At 47.8% G+C, this 18288-nt stretch overlaps 1 protein-coding gene across 2 annotated transcripts in view; it reads right to left on the minus strand.

The window, feature by feature from the left end:
* LOC119396750 (uncharacterized) overlaps positions 1-18288 on the minus strand; it is a 296740-nt gene that overhangs the window by 182258 nt on the left and 96194 nt on the right. The window contains exon 1 of one of the 2 annotated variants that reach the window (XM_037664067.2): positions 5103-5276. The exons of the other annotated variant lie outside the window; for it this stretch is intronic. Coding sequence (XP_037519995.1) covers positions 5103-5204 — 102 coding nt within the window. The 5' untranslated portion in view covers positions 5205-5276. Of the gene's footprint in view, positions 1-5102; positions 5277-18288 lie in introns of those variants that run through there. 2 annotated transcript variants of the gene reach the window in all.

The following is an 18288-nucleotide window of genomic DNA, read 5'->3' on the forward strand; positions in this document are numbered from 1 at the left end:
ACGGCAAACAAGCAGAGCGAAGAGAAAACGTTTCGGCCGAGCCAAAGCGTCGCAAGCCTCGTGCGAGGGGTCAATGACTACTCTTTCAGCTGGCCTGCGCCGCTTGAGCAACACACACTCCAACAGCCGGCGGCGAATTACTTCGAAAGAAACCCGGTCTACAAAAAAAAAAAAGAAAAAGAAAAGAGAACGCCGATGGTTCCAAGCTCGCAGAAAATGAACTCGACGGCCGACGTGAGAAACAAAAAAACATGGACGCTTAAAAATTGCGGTCATCGTGAAAGTCGATGGTCACATCGAGGACGCAGCGAATCTTTTCGTTCAATCTCTCTGTATGGCGATTGCTTTTGTTCCAGTTTCGTGCCTGGGTATTTGCCAACAATGCTTAGTGGTATAATATGCTTACTGCCCTTTGCGATATGAGCACTAATACGAGTACTATTCCCACCGCCGAGCGGTGTGTATCACGACCACGCAGTTCGCGATACTGCGGCAGCACCACCATCATGGCGCACTTAATGAAACAAAGCGACGTCGTACGTTCTTGCGGCAAGATGAGCCTTCGGACCAAGATCTCGCGGTCTGATGAAATCGTAAAGCAAGCCGTCTAATTGTGCACGACGTATGCACGTTGCAATATGTAAATAGAGGGGCGGAAGAGGTTACCTCACTGCTAATTTTTCATAATATTCACGGATAATCTGAGCCTAGTACTACATATAGGCATGTTTGTTGAAGATATATAAACACCCAGTTACGTTCTTGAACCCATTCACATGCACGTGCTCTGAAAGGGTTCTCGGCAGGTGCCCTGAATGAGAAACGAGCGGCTCCACCTACATGGGACATCCGGCGTAGCAGCTTAGCAGCTGAGCTCGAGGACGCGGGTTCGCTTCCCGACCACGGCGGATGCATTTCGATAAGGCGAAATGCAAGAACACCCGTGTACTTACATTTAGGTGCTTGTAAGATAACCACAGGTAGTCAAAGTTAATCCGGAGCCCCCCCCCCCCCCCCCCCCCCCCAACGGCGTGCCCCATAAGCATATCGTACTTTTGGCACGTAAAACAACATAATTGACCTTCGTGTGGCTCTGCCCTTCAAGCCCAATGAGGCATTGGCAGGCCAATTTTGTATCACATTGTTACTGTGCCAAATGTTAATAAAGTATTATTATTATTATTATTATTATTATTATTATTATTATTATTATTATTATTATTATTATTATTATTATTATTATTATTAAAAAAAGTGCCTCTTTGGAAGCTTGCCGCATATCTCGAGCCACGACGGAAAACAAGGAACGGGAACCCGCGTAGTCACACAGTATGTGTTGGCGATGCCCAAGTATAAATCCTCAGCAGGCGCGGGGTAAACCGCGCAAAGCAACTAGTGATTTTGTACCAACCATCAAAAAACCACATTAAAAAAAGAACGATGTTATCAGGCTATAAAGCTAGCCTTTATCATGCATGCACGCAGTATGGCGCATTGAAGAATAGAGCAGGATATACAAAAGCGATCAGTTTACATAAACGTTTCCAACGCAGGACCAAGGAGGCATAACGATGTCGCATAAAATATGCGAAGGTCTCGCAAAAGCGAGCATTTCGCGCCTAAAGTATAAAACTGTTCCAGCATTTGCTACAGCGGTGGCAGAAGAAAGGAGGGAATGAACAAAGCAAGAAAAAAAACGTACCAGTCTACCTGGATTCGCCTAAGTGAGCTCCTAACTGATATCATCATAAATGCGTGGTCGAACAGAAGGGATGCTGCTGGAGCGTTTCCCAGAAGGAGACTTGCCTGGACCTCCTCGTTGAAACTGCTTCAGAGACGCCACCTGTCCGTCCATTATTGAATATACTTTAGGCGTTTTCAGTCCCCAATCCCCTTCCCCACGCAGAGTAGCAAGTCAGCGAATTTACACACGCCGGCTAAATTCTCTGCCTTTCAATAAAGAGCTCTCTCTCTCTCTCTCTCTCTCTCTCTCTCTCTCTCTCTCTATACTTTAGGCGTTCCCGTGAACTTTTTTCTGACGCGCAACTAAGTGTCTTCATTACACACGACATGCATAGATTACTAAACTGCATTCGAACGCTGTTATAGGTAGGTTCAATGTAGTTACCTTCATTCGTTCACAACTGCTGCTGCAGTGCTAGCGCAGCGCTTTGCCACCTAACACCATAGGCGTTAGCGAGCCCGCCAAAGTGAGAGGTGGGCGCGCGTTAGCAGGTGTCTCCTGGCGAACGCGGTAACAGTAAATGCAAGCGGCGATAATACGTTGCTATAGCGTTCCTGTTGCAGCTATAGCGTGCCCCACAGTGATAGCGTCGAGACTCGCCCGACGTCCACGATAGGCTTCCAAAGCAACCTCGAGCGGCGCCACTGCTCTTTTCGCAACTGGGGGCATCCATGGTCACAGCACTGCCGCCCCCGCTTCTGCACACGCTCAGAGCTCTCTGATTGCGTCTGTGGTGCGTCAAAATGTAACTATTGCTGACTAGCAGTGATCGGGGCGAATGAGGAGCGCATGCGCGCACGTGTCCTTGCCGCTGCCAAATCTGACGACAAACCGCCTTCGCGGGCAGCGTTTGCCCCCAGTGACGCATAGCTCGTCCGCGCGAGCGTCGCGCCCAAACTTGAGCTTGGGTTCCCTATAGCAGTGACTCATATATTTTTTTCTGAACGATACATAGAAGTGCAGCCTCAATTTGCAAGATATAGCGCGAGTAGACAAGGAAGGAGGCAAGGACGAGACGAGGGCTGCGTCTGCGCGCGCAGTATACAGTGTGATTGTCATGTCCCGCCCTGTAGCCCAACGAAACGCGCATCGAATGCCGGTATTTGCTTTACGATGTGGGAACGCCGCCACTTTATGGTTGTCCAAAATTTTCGCCCCGTTGCTGAGCGGAAACATGCTGAGGATACAAACCTTTTATTTTTTTTACTCTATTTTTTGTCTTACACTGTCTGTCTCCTTTTGTACTTATTTACAGTACCATGCAGCGCAGTACATTTGCATTGCAGCTTTGCACAGGCCAAACATCACCACTGCTGAATTGCGCATACATCTGTCCATATTCCGCATATCGCAATAACAGCGCGGAACACGAGTCGCACTTAAAAGGGAGAAAATTAAAAACAATTGCGAGCGCTGCATCTTCTGTACTGCGTTGCGATTCCAAAATGCCGGCTCGTCAACCTGCGACATTGTGCAGCTGCTGAGAGCGCTTATAGCGTTTATAATTCGCTAACACGGTAGTCAACGAACCGTTAGTCGTCCATGAAACGCACACACGTAAGCAACGTCATAGCGCGACGGCTGTAGCTGTGCAGGCGCCAAAACGCTGTAGGTCGTCGCGCACGCGTTTTCACCGAGCTCCTTCAACGTCGAAAGAGACGGCCGTAAAATACGCGCGCCTTTCTTCATTGCACACGGTACCAGAAACCTCGTAATCTAAACGTGAAAGGCATTCCAAGAGTAAAAGCACCGACAGGGAGTGATGCAAGAAGGAGAGAGGCCAACCGCCTCTAATCAGCCGGCGGGTCGGTGCGCATGCGCTTTATCGCAGCAAGACCTTTCGCGTCCTCCGGCACTAATCGTAACGGCGGCGAGAACCGAAAATCGCACAACAAGCGCTATCTGGAAGTTGTCCACTAATAAGAACCAATCTGCAACAGCTTGTCATATATGGGAGCTTGTACGCCCTTCAAGGATCCCCCCCTCCCCCAACACACACACACACACACACACACACACACACACACACACACACACACACACACACACACACACACACACACACACACACACACACACACACACACACACACACACACTTTTCTCTTTCTCTCACTGACTACGTTTCGATGTCCTTGAAGAATACTCGACCGAGACGCGTAACACGAGTCTCGTAAGTCTCGCCACAGAAATATGTCAACGGGCGCATGTGTATCGTGCTGAGTCAAGACACTTGCAACCAGGAAATTAGTTAATGGCTGCAGCTTAGTTTACGAGCTGAATGTTTCTTTCGGCCCAGTCTGGCGCTACATGTGCGTATCACAAAGCGCGCACGACGGCATGTGTGCGTTACGCGTACACCATGAAAAATCCTTGAACACGAGGTGTCGCTGGAGCCGACGTTTCGACAAGCGGACTTGTCTTCTTCTTGAAGAAGACAAGTCCGCAGGTAGAAACGTTGGCCCCAGAGACACCCCGTGCTCAAGGATTGTTTCATCTTTTCAAGCTTCCGACTTCCCTTGAACTTCCACCCTTTTTTTTTTTTTTTTGATTACGTACACCATGAGGTATCAAAGTGATTTAAAAGAAAATATTCGATATACTACCGACAAGAGCTTTATCGGGTTGCAGCCGAATGTTCAATTTGACTCTAAAGAGCGCGATTAAATCAAAGTGTCAGGGCATTCACACCATACCCAACCAAAAAATGGCGACCACCACTTTATAGTCAGAGGAAAAAAGAAAAGACATGAATAGGAGGAGGCAATATGTTACATTTGACAAGCTGTCAAGGTTTATACACGCATGCCTACAATATGGTGAGAGCCATAGAAAGGTTAAAACATTTTGGAAGCCCTGCTACGAGGCCCGAAGTCGCTGCAAGCTGGCTGCAAATTTCGGGCGAGCAGAATACTACAGTGGGCCCCACGAGGCTCTGTTGATTTTCATCGTTTCATTTTCTTGACTCCCGTGTTCCGCGAAATTCAGCGCCGATATATATTATTATGCATGAAAACGCCAGCCAGCGTACCAGTTCATATATACAGTCAGAAGTGCCGAAATCATATAAACATGACGGTAAACTTTCCTGGCCGCTTAACCGACGCACATACACTCTCAGTTGCATAACCAATGCGTTGACTCCATCCGCTGTGTAGCTAACCTCGACATGCAAATAGAGAAAGCAAGCGCAGTAAAGAAGCGAAAAGGCGCGCGCACACATCTGCATTTTAAGCACGGTGTGGGCGCCCTGCGTGCCACAGGGCCGTGCACCGTGCACTGAAGTTTGGGACGGTGCACAGCCCCGTGCAGCCGGGGGCGTGCGCCACAGCAAGGCGCCTGTCATCGCGCGACGTACCGAGGAGGTTCCGTCGACGAGAACGTCGTCCGCGAAGGCGACCCTCTTGGGCGGCTGGCGCCTCGGCAGAGCGCGGCGGCCCTTATCCGCGGCCTTCAGCATTCCTCCAGTTGCGTCTCCGCGGCGAAGCACATCACACAGAACGCGCAGAATACGGGGAACGACGACCACCGCGCGACGCCCGCGCCGTGAGATGCGCACCCACGGCTGATCGCGTCACACACGCGGGGCACGCAGTCTCGTCGCCGGTGGCCGGGACGATTTAACGGCGTCGGCAAACGACGGCGACCCACGCTGTCTTTCGCTTAAAACGCTCGCGCCATCCGTCACTTAGTTGGTGTTGGCGTTCCTGCCGCTGCTTCGAGTTTTGTCACGGACAACAAACACACGTGCGCGCGCTGCTCCCGCTGCTCACGCAACCGTGCGCTCCGTCACCCAGGCCAGAGGTGACGGGGAAGACACCAAGGGCACGTTCTCGTTCCGCAGCCACACAAGCACCCACGACGTCCGTCTGGGAGGAAGAAGACGCGCACACACACGAGAATGTCGGCGCCAGCGGGCTTCCTCCAACGCGTCGTCGCAGAGGCAAACACGCATGCACCGAGTCGACGACACCGGCGGTGGCCGCGTGCGGACGACGGCGAGGAGCGCAACGCGGCAGCTGCACCAGCCTCCGCCGACTGACGAACTGGCTGCTCGACGGCGGCCCGCGGCGGGAACGAGGAAGCCCGAGGGGGAAGCCATCAAACGCAGCCGACGGGAAAGAGAGCGCCGAGGAAGGGGGCAGAAACTTTCGCTGCGCAGCGGCGGCCAGCGTCGATCGGCCCCTCTCCGACCTCGACGCGCACAGCTGGCATGCACGCGCACGTGCGTCCGGGCCGCAAGAACAAGGAGTCTCCGCTGACCCGACCGACCGCGCCCAGATGGTCTCACGATGAAGAACAGCCAATTTGGCCCGGTCCGCGGCAGCACGAATGTGCTCTGGCAAGGTGCCGCGTCCGGACGACGAGAGGCAACCTCAAAAAGCTCGCCGGAGATTGACGATGTGGCCGCTTCATGTACACCGTCCTTACTGTTTTACTTGAACTGCCGGCAAGTAATTGCCACATCGGATACTGCCAATCTACAAGAGGGCGTTTATGCACATTTTTTCGGGGGGGGGGGGGGGGTATTCACACACACACACACACACACACACACACACACACACACACACACACACACACACACACACACACACACACACACACACACACACACACACACACACACACACACACACACACACACACATATATATATATTTAGAAGTGTCGGCATATGCCAACCCCCGCTCACCCTTGACTACCCCAATGCATCCCAAGTCACTTCATGTGGTCGGCTATTGGGATTCGCTGCAGTACCGTCCTGTCAAAACTCACATACACATATACACGCAACCCAAGAAAAGCTAGGCGACATGCCCGTAGTGATCTGGCAGCACGAGGCCGATTAGCAAGAGGCGGAGGCCAACTTACCAAACCTGTTGGAGGAAACCGTAGCGCGCATCACAACGACACCTGCGCTAGTTGCTTATACATCGTAACGAGTTGGTGGTGACGTAAAGACGCTCGCAGTTACTAGGTTTGCTCTCATCTTCCTGACGATGCCGGCCAGGATTATACGCACCATGGTCCTTCCACGACACGGTGAACGGCAAAGGGTAGCTGGATATTCACGCGCCGATCAGGTGTCAGTGCGGACGGGAAAGAAAAAGACATAATAAAATGAAGGAATACCAGGAACTTCTGTTGTGAGCTACGATTGGGCGATTGAACGGAAGGGGCGTTGGTCGAAGGGCCCACTTTCGTTAGCCGCAACCATATATGAAGCCAACAGACATTGAAGTCAACGAAAGTTGACTTCAATGTCTATTGGCTTCATATATGGTTCTTCATATATGGTTTCCGTCAGGGAGAAAGCAATATCTAGTTCCTTATTCAGACGCAGCAATTGGATACAGTAATGTGGAAGGAAACAACTCGCTGCTAGTGCGATCCGTAACCACAAATCTGCATCACGGCTGTGGAACGCACACTTGCCATATTATAATTGCCACATTTAAATTATGAACTAGAAACAACCTTTCCTATGCTTTCCTTTAAATCGTATAGGTAGGTAATATGAGGTTAAACGATGAAAGAGCACAATAAACAAGACGAAGACGAGAGGAGACTGACACGACGCTGATAAACAACCATTTTTTATACATATTGCGTTTGTACGTCAATATATACCGGAAAAACACAATCACCATACACACCAGGAGGAAATATATCGCTGTAAACAATGCTTAGTCACACATTCGATAGGTACATAATTTCAGTTCGGCGAAGCGATAGCGATGGCACGCTGACACAATTATCTCCACAGTTTTTATTGCAAAAGGCTTCAAAGCTCTCGGGCTGTCGTTGTTCTGCGTAAGTGCCTAGTATAGATTGCAATCTTTAAAGAGGGCTTCACAATCACGATTCCTGCCGAGTAATCAGCAAGATGAGTATACACGTATTCGCAAAGCACAGCCCATATACTCATAGAGCACCGTCCACGAGTGAGAGGGATTTTATACTACACAACATTGCTTCGGCAGTCAACGAACTGCTGCGCGTCATCGTCTATAAGTTCAGTATGTACAAACCAAAGGCGCCGCTAATAAAGTATGTGATATGTAACGCATTTTTACCGCTGAACTTCGGAAATTGTCATTAGGTGCGTTGCTCACATGTGCGCCAAAAAGATTAAAAGAAAGAAAAAAAAAACCGCGTGCACCGAGAACGCGCACATAAGGAAATGTAAGACGCCAAAGCGAACGAAGGAACGGTATAAAGGGAAAACGCTGGGCCTTTTAGCGTACTCCTATTTGTCATAACGGTGAATTGTACCAATGCCGTACAAGAAACTACAAAGACTATTCGCATACTCGGAAAACGGCAAGGACGAAGTCATCAACTTACAGCGTCCATTTCATTTTTAGAGAGAGCAGCCCTTTGCTGCATTACAGCAAAAAGGAACAACAGCAAGTAATTTCGCGGAGCTCATCACAATTTTTTTATTTAACTGGAGCAGATGAACGCAAAAGGGTATTTCTTTTTTTTTTTTAATAAGAGAGAGAGAGAAAAGCAATTCAGGTGGCCGGACAGCAACCTATTTTCCAGTCCAGTTACACTGCGCGGCCACCGTATCTGGTCAACAAAAACTTCCAATGCACTCGGAGCCAAGGTAGTGGGAACGGAGAGAAAAAGAAAAAAAAAGAGGGAGGAAAGAAAGAAAGAAAGACGGGTAACTCTGTACGTTCTGATTTCGCTCGTTTTCAAAAGTAACTTTCATAGAGCAACTACAGCGTTCTATGCGAGGGGGGCGGGAGGGGAGTGGGCAGTCTCGGCTAGTTCGGAGCGGCTACTGCCACGCAGTCGAATAAGAACCGACGGATGGGGCGAAAAAGAAGAAGAAAAAAAAAAAACGCCGATCTTAACGTCAACAGGGTGATGCCTTCTCCCTCCTGCACAGCACGTTCGCTTATCGGATAAGGAGCACAGGGCGGCGAGGCTATACGCTCTCGAGATAGCGGGAAGAATAAACAAAACAAAAACAGAGCACAGGAGAGGACCCAATCGGCGATTGTGGGGGCCAAAGCGAGTCATACGTTCCACATCAAGCAGCCAGGTTAGGTCGGCCGTCGCGCCATGCACTCGAACGAAGAGAGAGATTACGAGAGCGCCGCGTGCGTACGTGATGAGCGCGGCGGATGAGGAGGCGCAGAGCGAAGGGCGGAAAGGCGAGGAAACAACATTTGCTGGCCCCCTTCCCGCGACCAACCTATCTGCGCGCTCAACCTTCGTGGGCAGACCACCACCTGCTGGGCATACAGCACAAACGCGCGTATCGCAGTCGCATCGTTTCTCGCGCGGGGTACTGGGCCAGAGGTCACTGGACCAGTAGCTTTTGGCGCGATTCTCTCTGAACAGCCTTTGGAACGCTCAAGGCATGCTCAAGTGACACGCGCGGAAGGGAGATTTGTGCGACTGTGTAGTACCTGTAGTAGTAGTAGTAGTAGTAGTAGTAGTAGTAGTAGTAGTAGTAGTAGTAGTAGTAGTAGTAGTAGTAGTAGTAGTAGTAGTAGCACTGCACTAGAGCACTGCACGGGCCGATTTTTCCGGCCCGGGCCCGGCCCGGCCCGAAAACGCCATGCTCCGGCCCGCCCGAGCCCGGCCCGGTGTTCCTAAATGTGGCCCGTACCCGGCCCGGCCCGTTTCAGCTAGTTATGCCTTGAGCATAAAGGAGGCACTGTCCAACCTTCGGTTATTGTGAAGATACCTGCCGCACACAAGATATTTTCTAGAGATTGTTTTAGGAACTTCTTTCAGTGTCACAACTTTCACCGGTACTGTGTATACTTTCGGTGAATTACGCGCGTAACACTCTTGCGAAATGATTGCAGGGCAATATAAAATATAATTGGAGTCCTAGCTGGCTCTTTCATGTACGCACGCAATGCTAACCACGCAATCTCATTTTTGCATTTCAAAGAACAACTACAAAATATAATACCTGCATAAAGTGGCGAAAAGAGCATGGCAGACATTTTTAAATTGAGTCTACATCAACTGCAAACGAGCTAGGACTGTTGAGTAAAAGTGGCAAGTCTCCTGCAAACATCATTTCATTTTCATTTCATTTTATTTACCCTCAAGACCTGAAGTATTACAGAGGGGAGTGGTTAACAATATATACAAAAGTGAAACAAAACAAAGCAGCAAAAGTGGCTAGGTAAGACAAAGAATAATTGGTCAGTTAAGTCCGGGAGTGATGATGTCCGAAATGGCCGAGCGAAACTTTGAGTGGTCCTTGATAGAAACAATTATGCTGGGAAGGTGGTTCCATTCTTGAGACGTCCTAGGAATAAATGATTCGTGACAGGTTCTGGTATGGCAGTGCATTATCCCAACCTTATGGACATGATCAATGCGAGAGGAAATGTAAGAAGGAGATGATATAAGGTTATCACGCAGGTAGGAATTGTAGAAATATAAGTTATGGAATAAAGCAAGGCGAAAACACTTACGTCGGGATGAGAGGGGAGGAAGAAGTAAGGAGTTTTTCATGGAAGTTACGCTTGATGTTCGGCTGTAATTGCTATAAATGAAACGCGCGGCATTATTTTGGATTAGTTCAAGCGATTGAATATGGGTAGCGGAGTGAGGGTCCCAGATGGATGATGCGTAGTCCATTTTACTCCTAATGAGTGTTTTATATAAGATTAATTTTAATGAGGAAGGAGCAGAAGAGAAATTTCGCCGGATATATCCTAACATGCGGTTAGTATTACTAATTATCTTATCAATGTGTAAGGACCAGGAAAGTGTCGAGGTTATGTAGACGCCAAGGTACTTGTAGAATGTTACGGCTTCTAGGGGAATGTTATTAAGATAATAGTTTGGCGGAGGAATATTGTTACGAGTTACACGCATTGTTTTACATTTAGTCACGTTAAGTTGCATTAACCATTCATCACACCAGTTAGAGATAGCGTTAATATCATCTTGTACAGACCTGTTATCGTTGTTATCCGAGATTTCGCGGAGGATAACGCAGTCATCTGCGAAAAGATAAATGTTAGAGGAAACAGCGTTTGGTAAGTCATTAATGTAGATGAGGAAAAGAAGAGGGCCTGAAACTGATCCCTGCGGCACACCTGAGTCCACATGGTTAAATGAAGATGTATGACCGTTTGATGCAACGTACTGTGACCGATTTAAGAGGAAATTCTCAAGCCATCTAAACAGATTAGGGTCAAGACTAAGCTTACTAAGTTTAAAGAGAAGAAGTTGGTGACATACTTTGTCGAAAGCCTTGGCAAAGTCGAAAAAGACACAGTCAGCGAAAGAACCTTTGTCAAGAATAAGATGGAGGCTGTGAGTAAAAGAAAGAAGTTGTGTTTCGCAAGACAAGTTTTTACGGAAACCATGTTGAGCTTTCGTGAAAAATGAATTACTGTCTAGGTGCTTTGCTAAGTGTGAATACAGAATATGTTCGAGAACCTTGCAGGGAATGCTGGTGAGTGAGATGGGGCGGTAGTTGAGGGGTGAATTTCTGCTGCCGGACTTGTGAATCGGGACCACCTTCCCGACCTTCCAATCAGCAGGTAGCTGATGGGTGTCTAAGGATTGCTGAAAGATTCTTGAAAGTAGAACAGATGAATAAACAACAGTACTTTTCAGAAATTTTGCATTGATTGAATCTGCACCAGGACTTGATGACAACTTAAGACCCTTAATTACATTTTCAATCCCAAGAGGCTCAATGATAATAAAATCCATAACAGGGTAATTGCGACACTCAAGATGCGGAAATTCAGGTTTAGAAAGTACGACAAAGTTGTTACAGAAAGCAGAATTAAGAAGCTGGGGGCATACGTCATCAGGTACCGGTGAACCGGTGGAATCGATCAATGCCACGGAATTGTCACTGGAAGGGTTTATGACTCGCCAAAATTTTTTGGGGTCGTTTGCAAGCATTGTCGGCAGTGTGTGCACGTGAAATGCCTTTTTGGCAAGCTTTATTGCCGCTAAATAGGCACTGTTTGCCTCCTTGTAAGCATCCCATTTCGAAGCCAAACCACTTTTTTTGGCTATTCGATACATACGCTTTTTTTTGTTAGAAAGCCTTTTTAACTGGGCGTTGAACCAGGGCTCCTTAACATTACAGGATATTTCACTCGAGGGGACAAACTTGTGGGTCAACTCAAGTACTTTATTTTTAAACATAATCCAGTTCTCGTCTACCGTGCGATCATCAAAATGGTTGAAAAAGGGATCAAGGAAGCTGGCTAGCTCAGCATTAATGTCGTCAAAGTTCGCCTTATCATAGCGATATATTAACTTTTTTTCGACAGTTGGTTTTAACGCGGGAAGTGATAAGTTGAACGAGAGACCAAGGTGATCACTTAAGCCTCGTATGCATGTAACATTGGCAATTATGTCAGGATGAGAACAAAAGATTAGGTCGAGGATGTTTGCGGCGTTGTTTGAGATCCTTGTTGGTTCTACTACTAATTGTGTTAGTGAAAATAAGGAGCAGAGATCAAGGAATTCCTTACATTGTGAAGAGAAAGGATTACAGCGTGGAGGATCAGTATCCCAGCATATGTTGGGAAAGTTGAAGTCTCCCATTAGTATAATGGGGTTAGAAGGGTGCCGCAAAGTAAGTGTGTTTAGCACATCATGAAGCTCAGCAACGAACGTGGGTGGGTAAGAGGGAGGACGGTAGCAAACAACTATCGTGATTTTACGGTGGCAAACATCGACGCAAGCGCACACAACTTCCAGATCACTCTGAATGTTGACGTGATGGCACTGTAAAGATTTAGAAGTAGCGAGTAGTACGCCTCCGCCCTGACGAGCAGTGCGATCGCAACGAAACATACGAAAACGTGACAAGTCAAAGATTTCACAATCTTGCACATGGGAATGTAGCCACATTTCGGTTAGTGCAATGATACTGGCATTACAGTTATCGACGAGCGAAGTAAGCTCTTCGCGCTTGTTTATCACACTTCTAGCGTTAGCAACAAGCACTGAGGCTTGTGCTGGTAAAGGTGCGCCACTGCCCCTCGCGCGTTCCTACGTAGGAGGGCGATTGCGCGAATTGACAGGTCCGCTTGCACGATCCGGAACATAACTTTCAACCCGCTTAACGTTGTCACTTATTGGGTCATATATAAAACATTGCTTATCAATGAAGGGTTTGTTAAAACGTAGTCTAAGTGATGAGGAATCAGGCTGGTTTTTACCGAATTCTAGAAGTTTTTTTCCTAGCAAGCCTTGTAGCCGGCGAGTAATCCTCGGATACTGAAATGTTGTTACTTTTCAGCATACTGCGCGACGAAAGTATAATTTCCTTAACTTTAAAGTTTGTTAGCTTCATAATGACAGGGCGGCATTTTGCGTTCGAAAAACGCCCGATTCGATGCGCCCGTTCAACTGAATTTGGCGGCAACGCATTTCTCATCGCAGACGATAGCGCTTCCAGAGTTTTCTGTTCAGTTTGGAGCCACGACTCTATTGCACGACTCTATTGCACAAACATCTATTGCACAATGCAATGGGGAAAAAAAACGTGCTCTATCTGCTTCTGCAGGAGGAATACACCAGGCTGGGCAGTGTTACATAAATTAAAGCTGTCGTGTTGACTCCTCGGCAGGCAACTGCACCCAACCTACACTACGTTTTCGTGTTCAAAACAACAAGGTTCTTTGTCCCACCCTTCTTCCCCGAGTCACCGCCACCGTCACCGCCACTCGTGGAAACGAGTGTCTCTATGGTCTGGCGCATCGCCACTAGTAATGGGAAAATCAACAACGGCGTTTGCCCTGGGATCTTGCACTTAAAATGCACGAAAAACAGCTCCTGAGATATTAATGACTCACAAGTCGCGTTGGCCAGTCTACGGGCATGCGAGCGTAGCTGCATAGTCGAAATGTTTCCCTAGATACAAACGCGCACATCTTATACACACTAATCTAGGCAGTTTACCGTTGTTTTCCTTACACGGTACCCAAGAACGTCATTCACTCACTATAATGGCGGAAATTTATATTAGGCGTTTCTTGAAATCCCATGTAGCATACCGATGGAGCAAAATTGTAGACGTCTTGTACTGTGCAATTTCTATGCACGCCAATGCACTCCAGGTGGTTTAAATTACCCGGAGCCCTAAACGACGGCGTCTCATATAGCATGGGTCGCTTCGGGAAGTTAAACCCCACAAAACAACAAAAACAAAGCCACAAAACGTACACACGCAATTACACCTATACGTATGAGACCCGGGCCTAATACGGGCCTGGCTCAGGCCCGAGCCCGACCCGAGCCCGAAGACCAAGGGCCCGGGCCCGATCCAAGAACACCTTACCCGGCCCGGCCCGGCCCGCGGGCCGGGCCGGGCCCGGGCTTTCGGGCCGGCCCGGGCCCGTGTAGTGCTCTACACTGCACTCTTTTTAAACAGTAGTGGTATTTATTAACCTGGAAGTAGTAAATGGTTTTCACAACTCTCAATACCTATATAGTAACTGCAGGCAGCAACTGTCAAGTTCGCAACTGTCAAGTGCACTACCATGACACTTGTAAGTACTTACAGCTCCGACTTACAGAGAAGTTAATAAATTTACCACCATGACAGCCACTACCTTGTTAGTACAATTACTATCGCCAATGAACTATACAACAACCCAACAACAGGTTTACAACCATTTGGTTTATGTTTGCCGTTGACATTTTATTGCAAAGGCATTAGCTCAAGTAAAAACAGTGAAACGGTACGGTTGGTTGGTTTACGGGGTCTACGTCCGAAAGCGACTCGGGCTATGAGAGAGGCCGTAGTGGAAACGGAATCGCCTTGTTACACTAATCATTAACCGCTTATTACTTCATGCATTAATCTGGTAAATAGACAGCACAATGACATCTTAAGGTAACAATGTATGCATAGAGGCATGAACGAACCATAAACGAGAACACACACATATACACGCACAGTATACCAAGGCTTCCACGCGACGTATACTCTTAACAGCACCTTTACGGCTATGTATAGCTCAACTTTGGCGCGTCGCGGCAGTATCTTGTCGGGGAAAGGTGGAAGCGATACCACTTGCACCATGCAAGCGCTCGGTGCTTATCTGTTCCTTCCGCGCTATGCGTAAGAAAACCGCAATTTCCACCTTTCATTTCACTGTACGGGGGCAGCTATTGCGGCGCTCATTGTTGCAGATAGCGAGATAGGCTTTGCGCCCAGTTCAAGAAAAGAAACAGGTAAGTAAGCACCACACCACAAGCAAATAATAAGCGGCTTACTTGTGTATGTCAGACGATTTGACGTTTTCCATGACCGGATTGTGCTATACGAAGCGCCTTCATTCGAATTTCGACACCTCTTGGTCACGGGAAGTTCCGGTCTGACGCAACAGAGCGACCACCTTTTTTTTTTTTTTTTTTTGCGCTACAGGCGCGCTTGGTTTCGACATCGCCTGGATTGGGGCCTCTAATGATCATGAATACCTAAAATTACGTGCGATTTTTTTTAATCTCTAAAAAACTGGTACGCCATATTGTGACGACCTACAACTTTTGCATATAAACCACTACCCTCAAGTTGGCAATAACAGAGTTAATGAAGAAGTTTTTGCTCATTAGTGGTTTTCCATTAACTTTAGCAGTGACCAAGTAGGTCCGTCTCGATGTAGAGTTCGAAGACGACAGGTGTGTTACTGTCATGAAATTTTTATAAAAAGTCTGCATTATATGAAAAAAACAAAACAAGAAAACTGTACATAGACTTATTTACCAATTAATACGCAGCATTTGACCCATAGTTGCATTGCCAAAGAGTATTTGTTGCGCGACTCCGAACGCACACGTAAGCGATCGTTTAATTTCCCTCGCACGTATTTTTCATCTACAAAACAGGCGCAAGAGTCGGCGTTCTCGTTTGGCCAAAGGAAAGGCCGTGCCACGCTGCTGAATGCGTAGTGCAACGGCCTTATTTGGGCCAGGGGAATCACAAAGTGATTTCATTTCTGTATATTTTCCCCTTCATTTTCTCCTTTAACAGTTCACACACGAAAAGAGGCGCCGTAACGAAGCGACTACTCTAGTATATGTATTACAAACACACGCCGATAGCGTGAGGAGAGCAATAAGACGATGACATAGATCTATATGAACGCGTCAGATTGTCAGATTCCCAAAAGTATACATACGCTTTTAAACGGTCAATGCGTATACGCGTACCGCGTGCCGTCCTCGAATTGAAGTTTCATTTCGAGCTACATTGCCTCAAGAAAAGTGGGATACCAGCTCACCGAGCAAACCATTCCTTCGGCGCAATTTAAACGGGCTAAATGAACGACAGGCGAGGGAGACGTATACGAAGCGCCCGCCTGCTAAATATCTGGATTCCACGGGTAGGCAGCTGCGCTTCGTATGTAGTCGCTTCGCGAAAGACTCACCGAATGTAATATTATATACGAAGTGCAGCATCGTCGCAGGCAGCGACGAAAGTTTGCAACGAGAATGTGGGACGGCCAAGAAACGGGGGAAAAAAAAAAAAGAATATAAACCTGCCAACGAGCGCGTTTCAGGAAGAAGCAGGTTTCAGTGTATTTGCAGGGCCCTCTCTTTCTTATTCGCTGCGTAATTGACGAACGGTCCATGCGCAGTAAATAGGCGCACTGCTGTAAATTGGGACTTCGCATTGCAGAAAGCGGCGCCAGCTTTCGCGCCATACGTGGTATCAACCAAAAAAGACGCCAGATATCCTGAAAGCGAGCACTTCCCACAGCAACGATGCTTATCCATTTTCTTAAAAGAAGTGAACTTAATAAAAGAGAAGAGAATTAAGTCACGCGACCGTCATTATATGATATTATTGTTTTGGGGGGTGTACACGGGACGAAGGGAGTGTCATCCATATATACTGCGTACATGGTCAAAGCTATATAGGACGTTGCTTAAAGGGACCCTAAAGGCAACTATTAAGTCGACGAGGATTGTTGAAATAGCGTCCCAGAAAGCCCGCAGTGCTTGTTACGTGCCAAGCAAATGCTTCTTTGAAAGAAAGTCACGTTTTAATAGTTCGCATACCGTTGGCGCAAATCAAACCGCCCGCCTCCGATAGCAGCCTTGTGATGTATACCCATGCCCGCCCTTTGCTGCTCGACAGCCGGCGCTGCGGCGCAACGGAGCAAGGGGCTTTAGCGGAACACTGCGCGACGAAAACGGAATTTGCGTCGTTCTCAAGGGTTCTTTTTCAAGTCAAGTTCTTTTTCTGCAGAATGTCAAGTTCTTTTTCTGCATGAATCAGGCTGAAACGCACTAGTTGCATTTTATTCCGTCTTGTAATGCACTGAAGTGTTCTTTTTTGTCATGGGTAATTTGAGTACTTGTAATTAATTGTACTACGTCATCGGGCTTGTGTTCCAGAATGTCCCACTGGTGGCGCAAATCGTGTCCTACGTTTACCTTTCTTCTATATTGCCAAATCGCTGATGTGCATAATATTGACGTTTTAGACGTTCCCAAGCACTGACATTTCACTCTGACAAACTGCTATTTGCCTTTAGTATTCCTCTAATATTACTCCCGTGTTCGGGAATGGGTCCTGAGCTTCAAGCCCCGACTTGAATTGGTCAAGTCCGGTTCAAAATGACGCCTGACGTGTATGCACCAAGAAAACACAATATCTTGCTGACATGCATGTTCACGACAGACGTTCTGCCGCACATCACCAGCCAAGTCGTGGCTTCGAGTTGAACGAACGTTTCCGAATACTGAAATTGATCTATCAGCGCGGCACTATATATATAAGTGACAAACAGAAAAGAAAGAAATGAAGAACGACGGGCACAAACAGTCTTACAGAGCACGTAAGTCTTTTTACGTGCACTGAATCCGCAAGCCGCACGGAGCACACAGAGACATCAGGCAGACTGGCACGGCCGGAGAGGCCACGGGCGTGTATGGGCACGGCGTGTCCAGGTGTGTCGACTACATCGACGACAACAATATTCCAACGTCCATACCACGTGACATTGTCACACGACCTGGTCACACGCATAGGCATGCGCAGGGTTCCCCTTCAGGGGGGGGGGGGGCGATGGTTCGTCGCAGCGCTCCCCCCCCCCTTCCAATGATGTCAATGTATGGCGCTGACATTGCGCCCCCCTCCCTATTATGTTAATACGTGGGGCTGACTTTGCGCCGCCCCTCTTAGGTGAATAGGGGGGGGGGGGCGCCCCCCCCCCCTTGCGCACGCCTATGGTTACATGGTTATGTGCTCGAATTGGACAAAGCCAATATTGAGGGTGGGTCATCGAAATTTTTGGGTCGCGCCAAGTCAATTTCGGGAGCAGGCAAGGTCGGCTTTGAACGTGGGTCAAATAAGTTTTTAAATTTGGCAAAGCAAATTTTGAGGATGACGAAGTCAATTTTCGAATTAGGCGCCAAAACACACGTGCGTCATCAATTGGTCACGTCAGTTTCCTTGTCATCGAGCGTTCGCGCCGACGGACGCCGGACGGACGTTGGATTTTCCGCTTCATCAGATATATAATGTTTTCGGATTAAAAAGAAATAAAAACATGCCTAGTTAA

The sequence above is a fragment of the Rhipicephalus sanguineus genome, chromosome 1, assembly GCF_013339695.2.
Source record: "Rhipicephalus sanguineus isolate Rsan-2018 chromosome 1, BIME_Rsan_1.4, whole genome shotgun sequence".
Classification (NCBI taxonomy): Eukaryota; Metazoa; Arthropoda; class Arachnida; order Ixodida; family Ixodidae; genus Rhipicephalus; species Rhipicephalus sanguineus.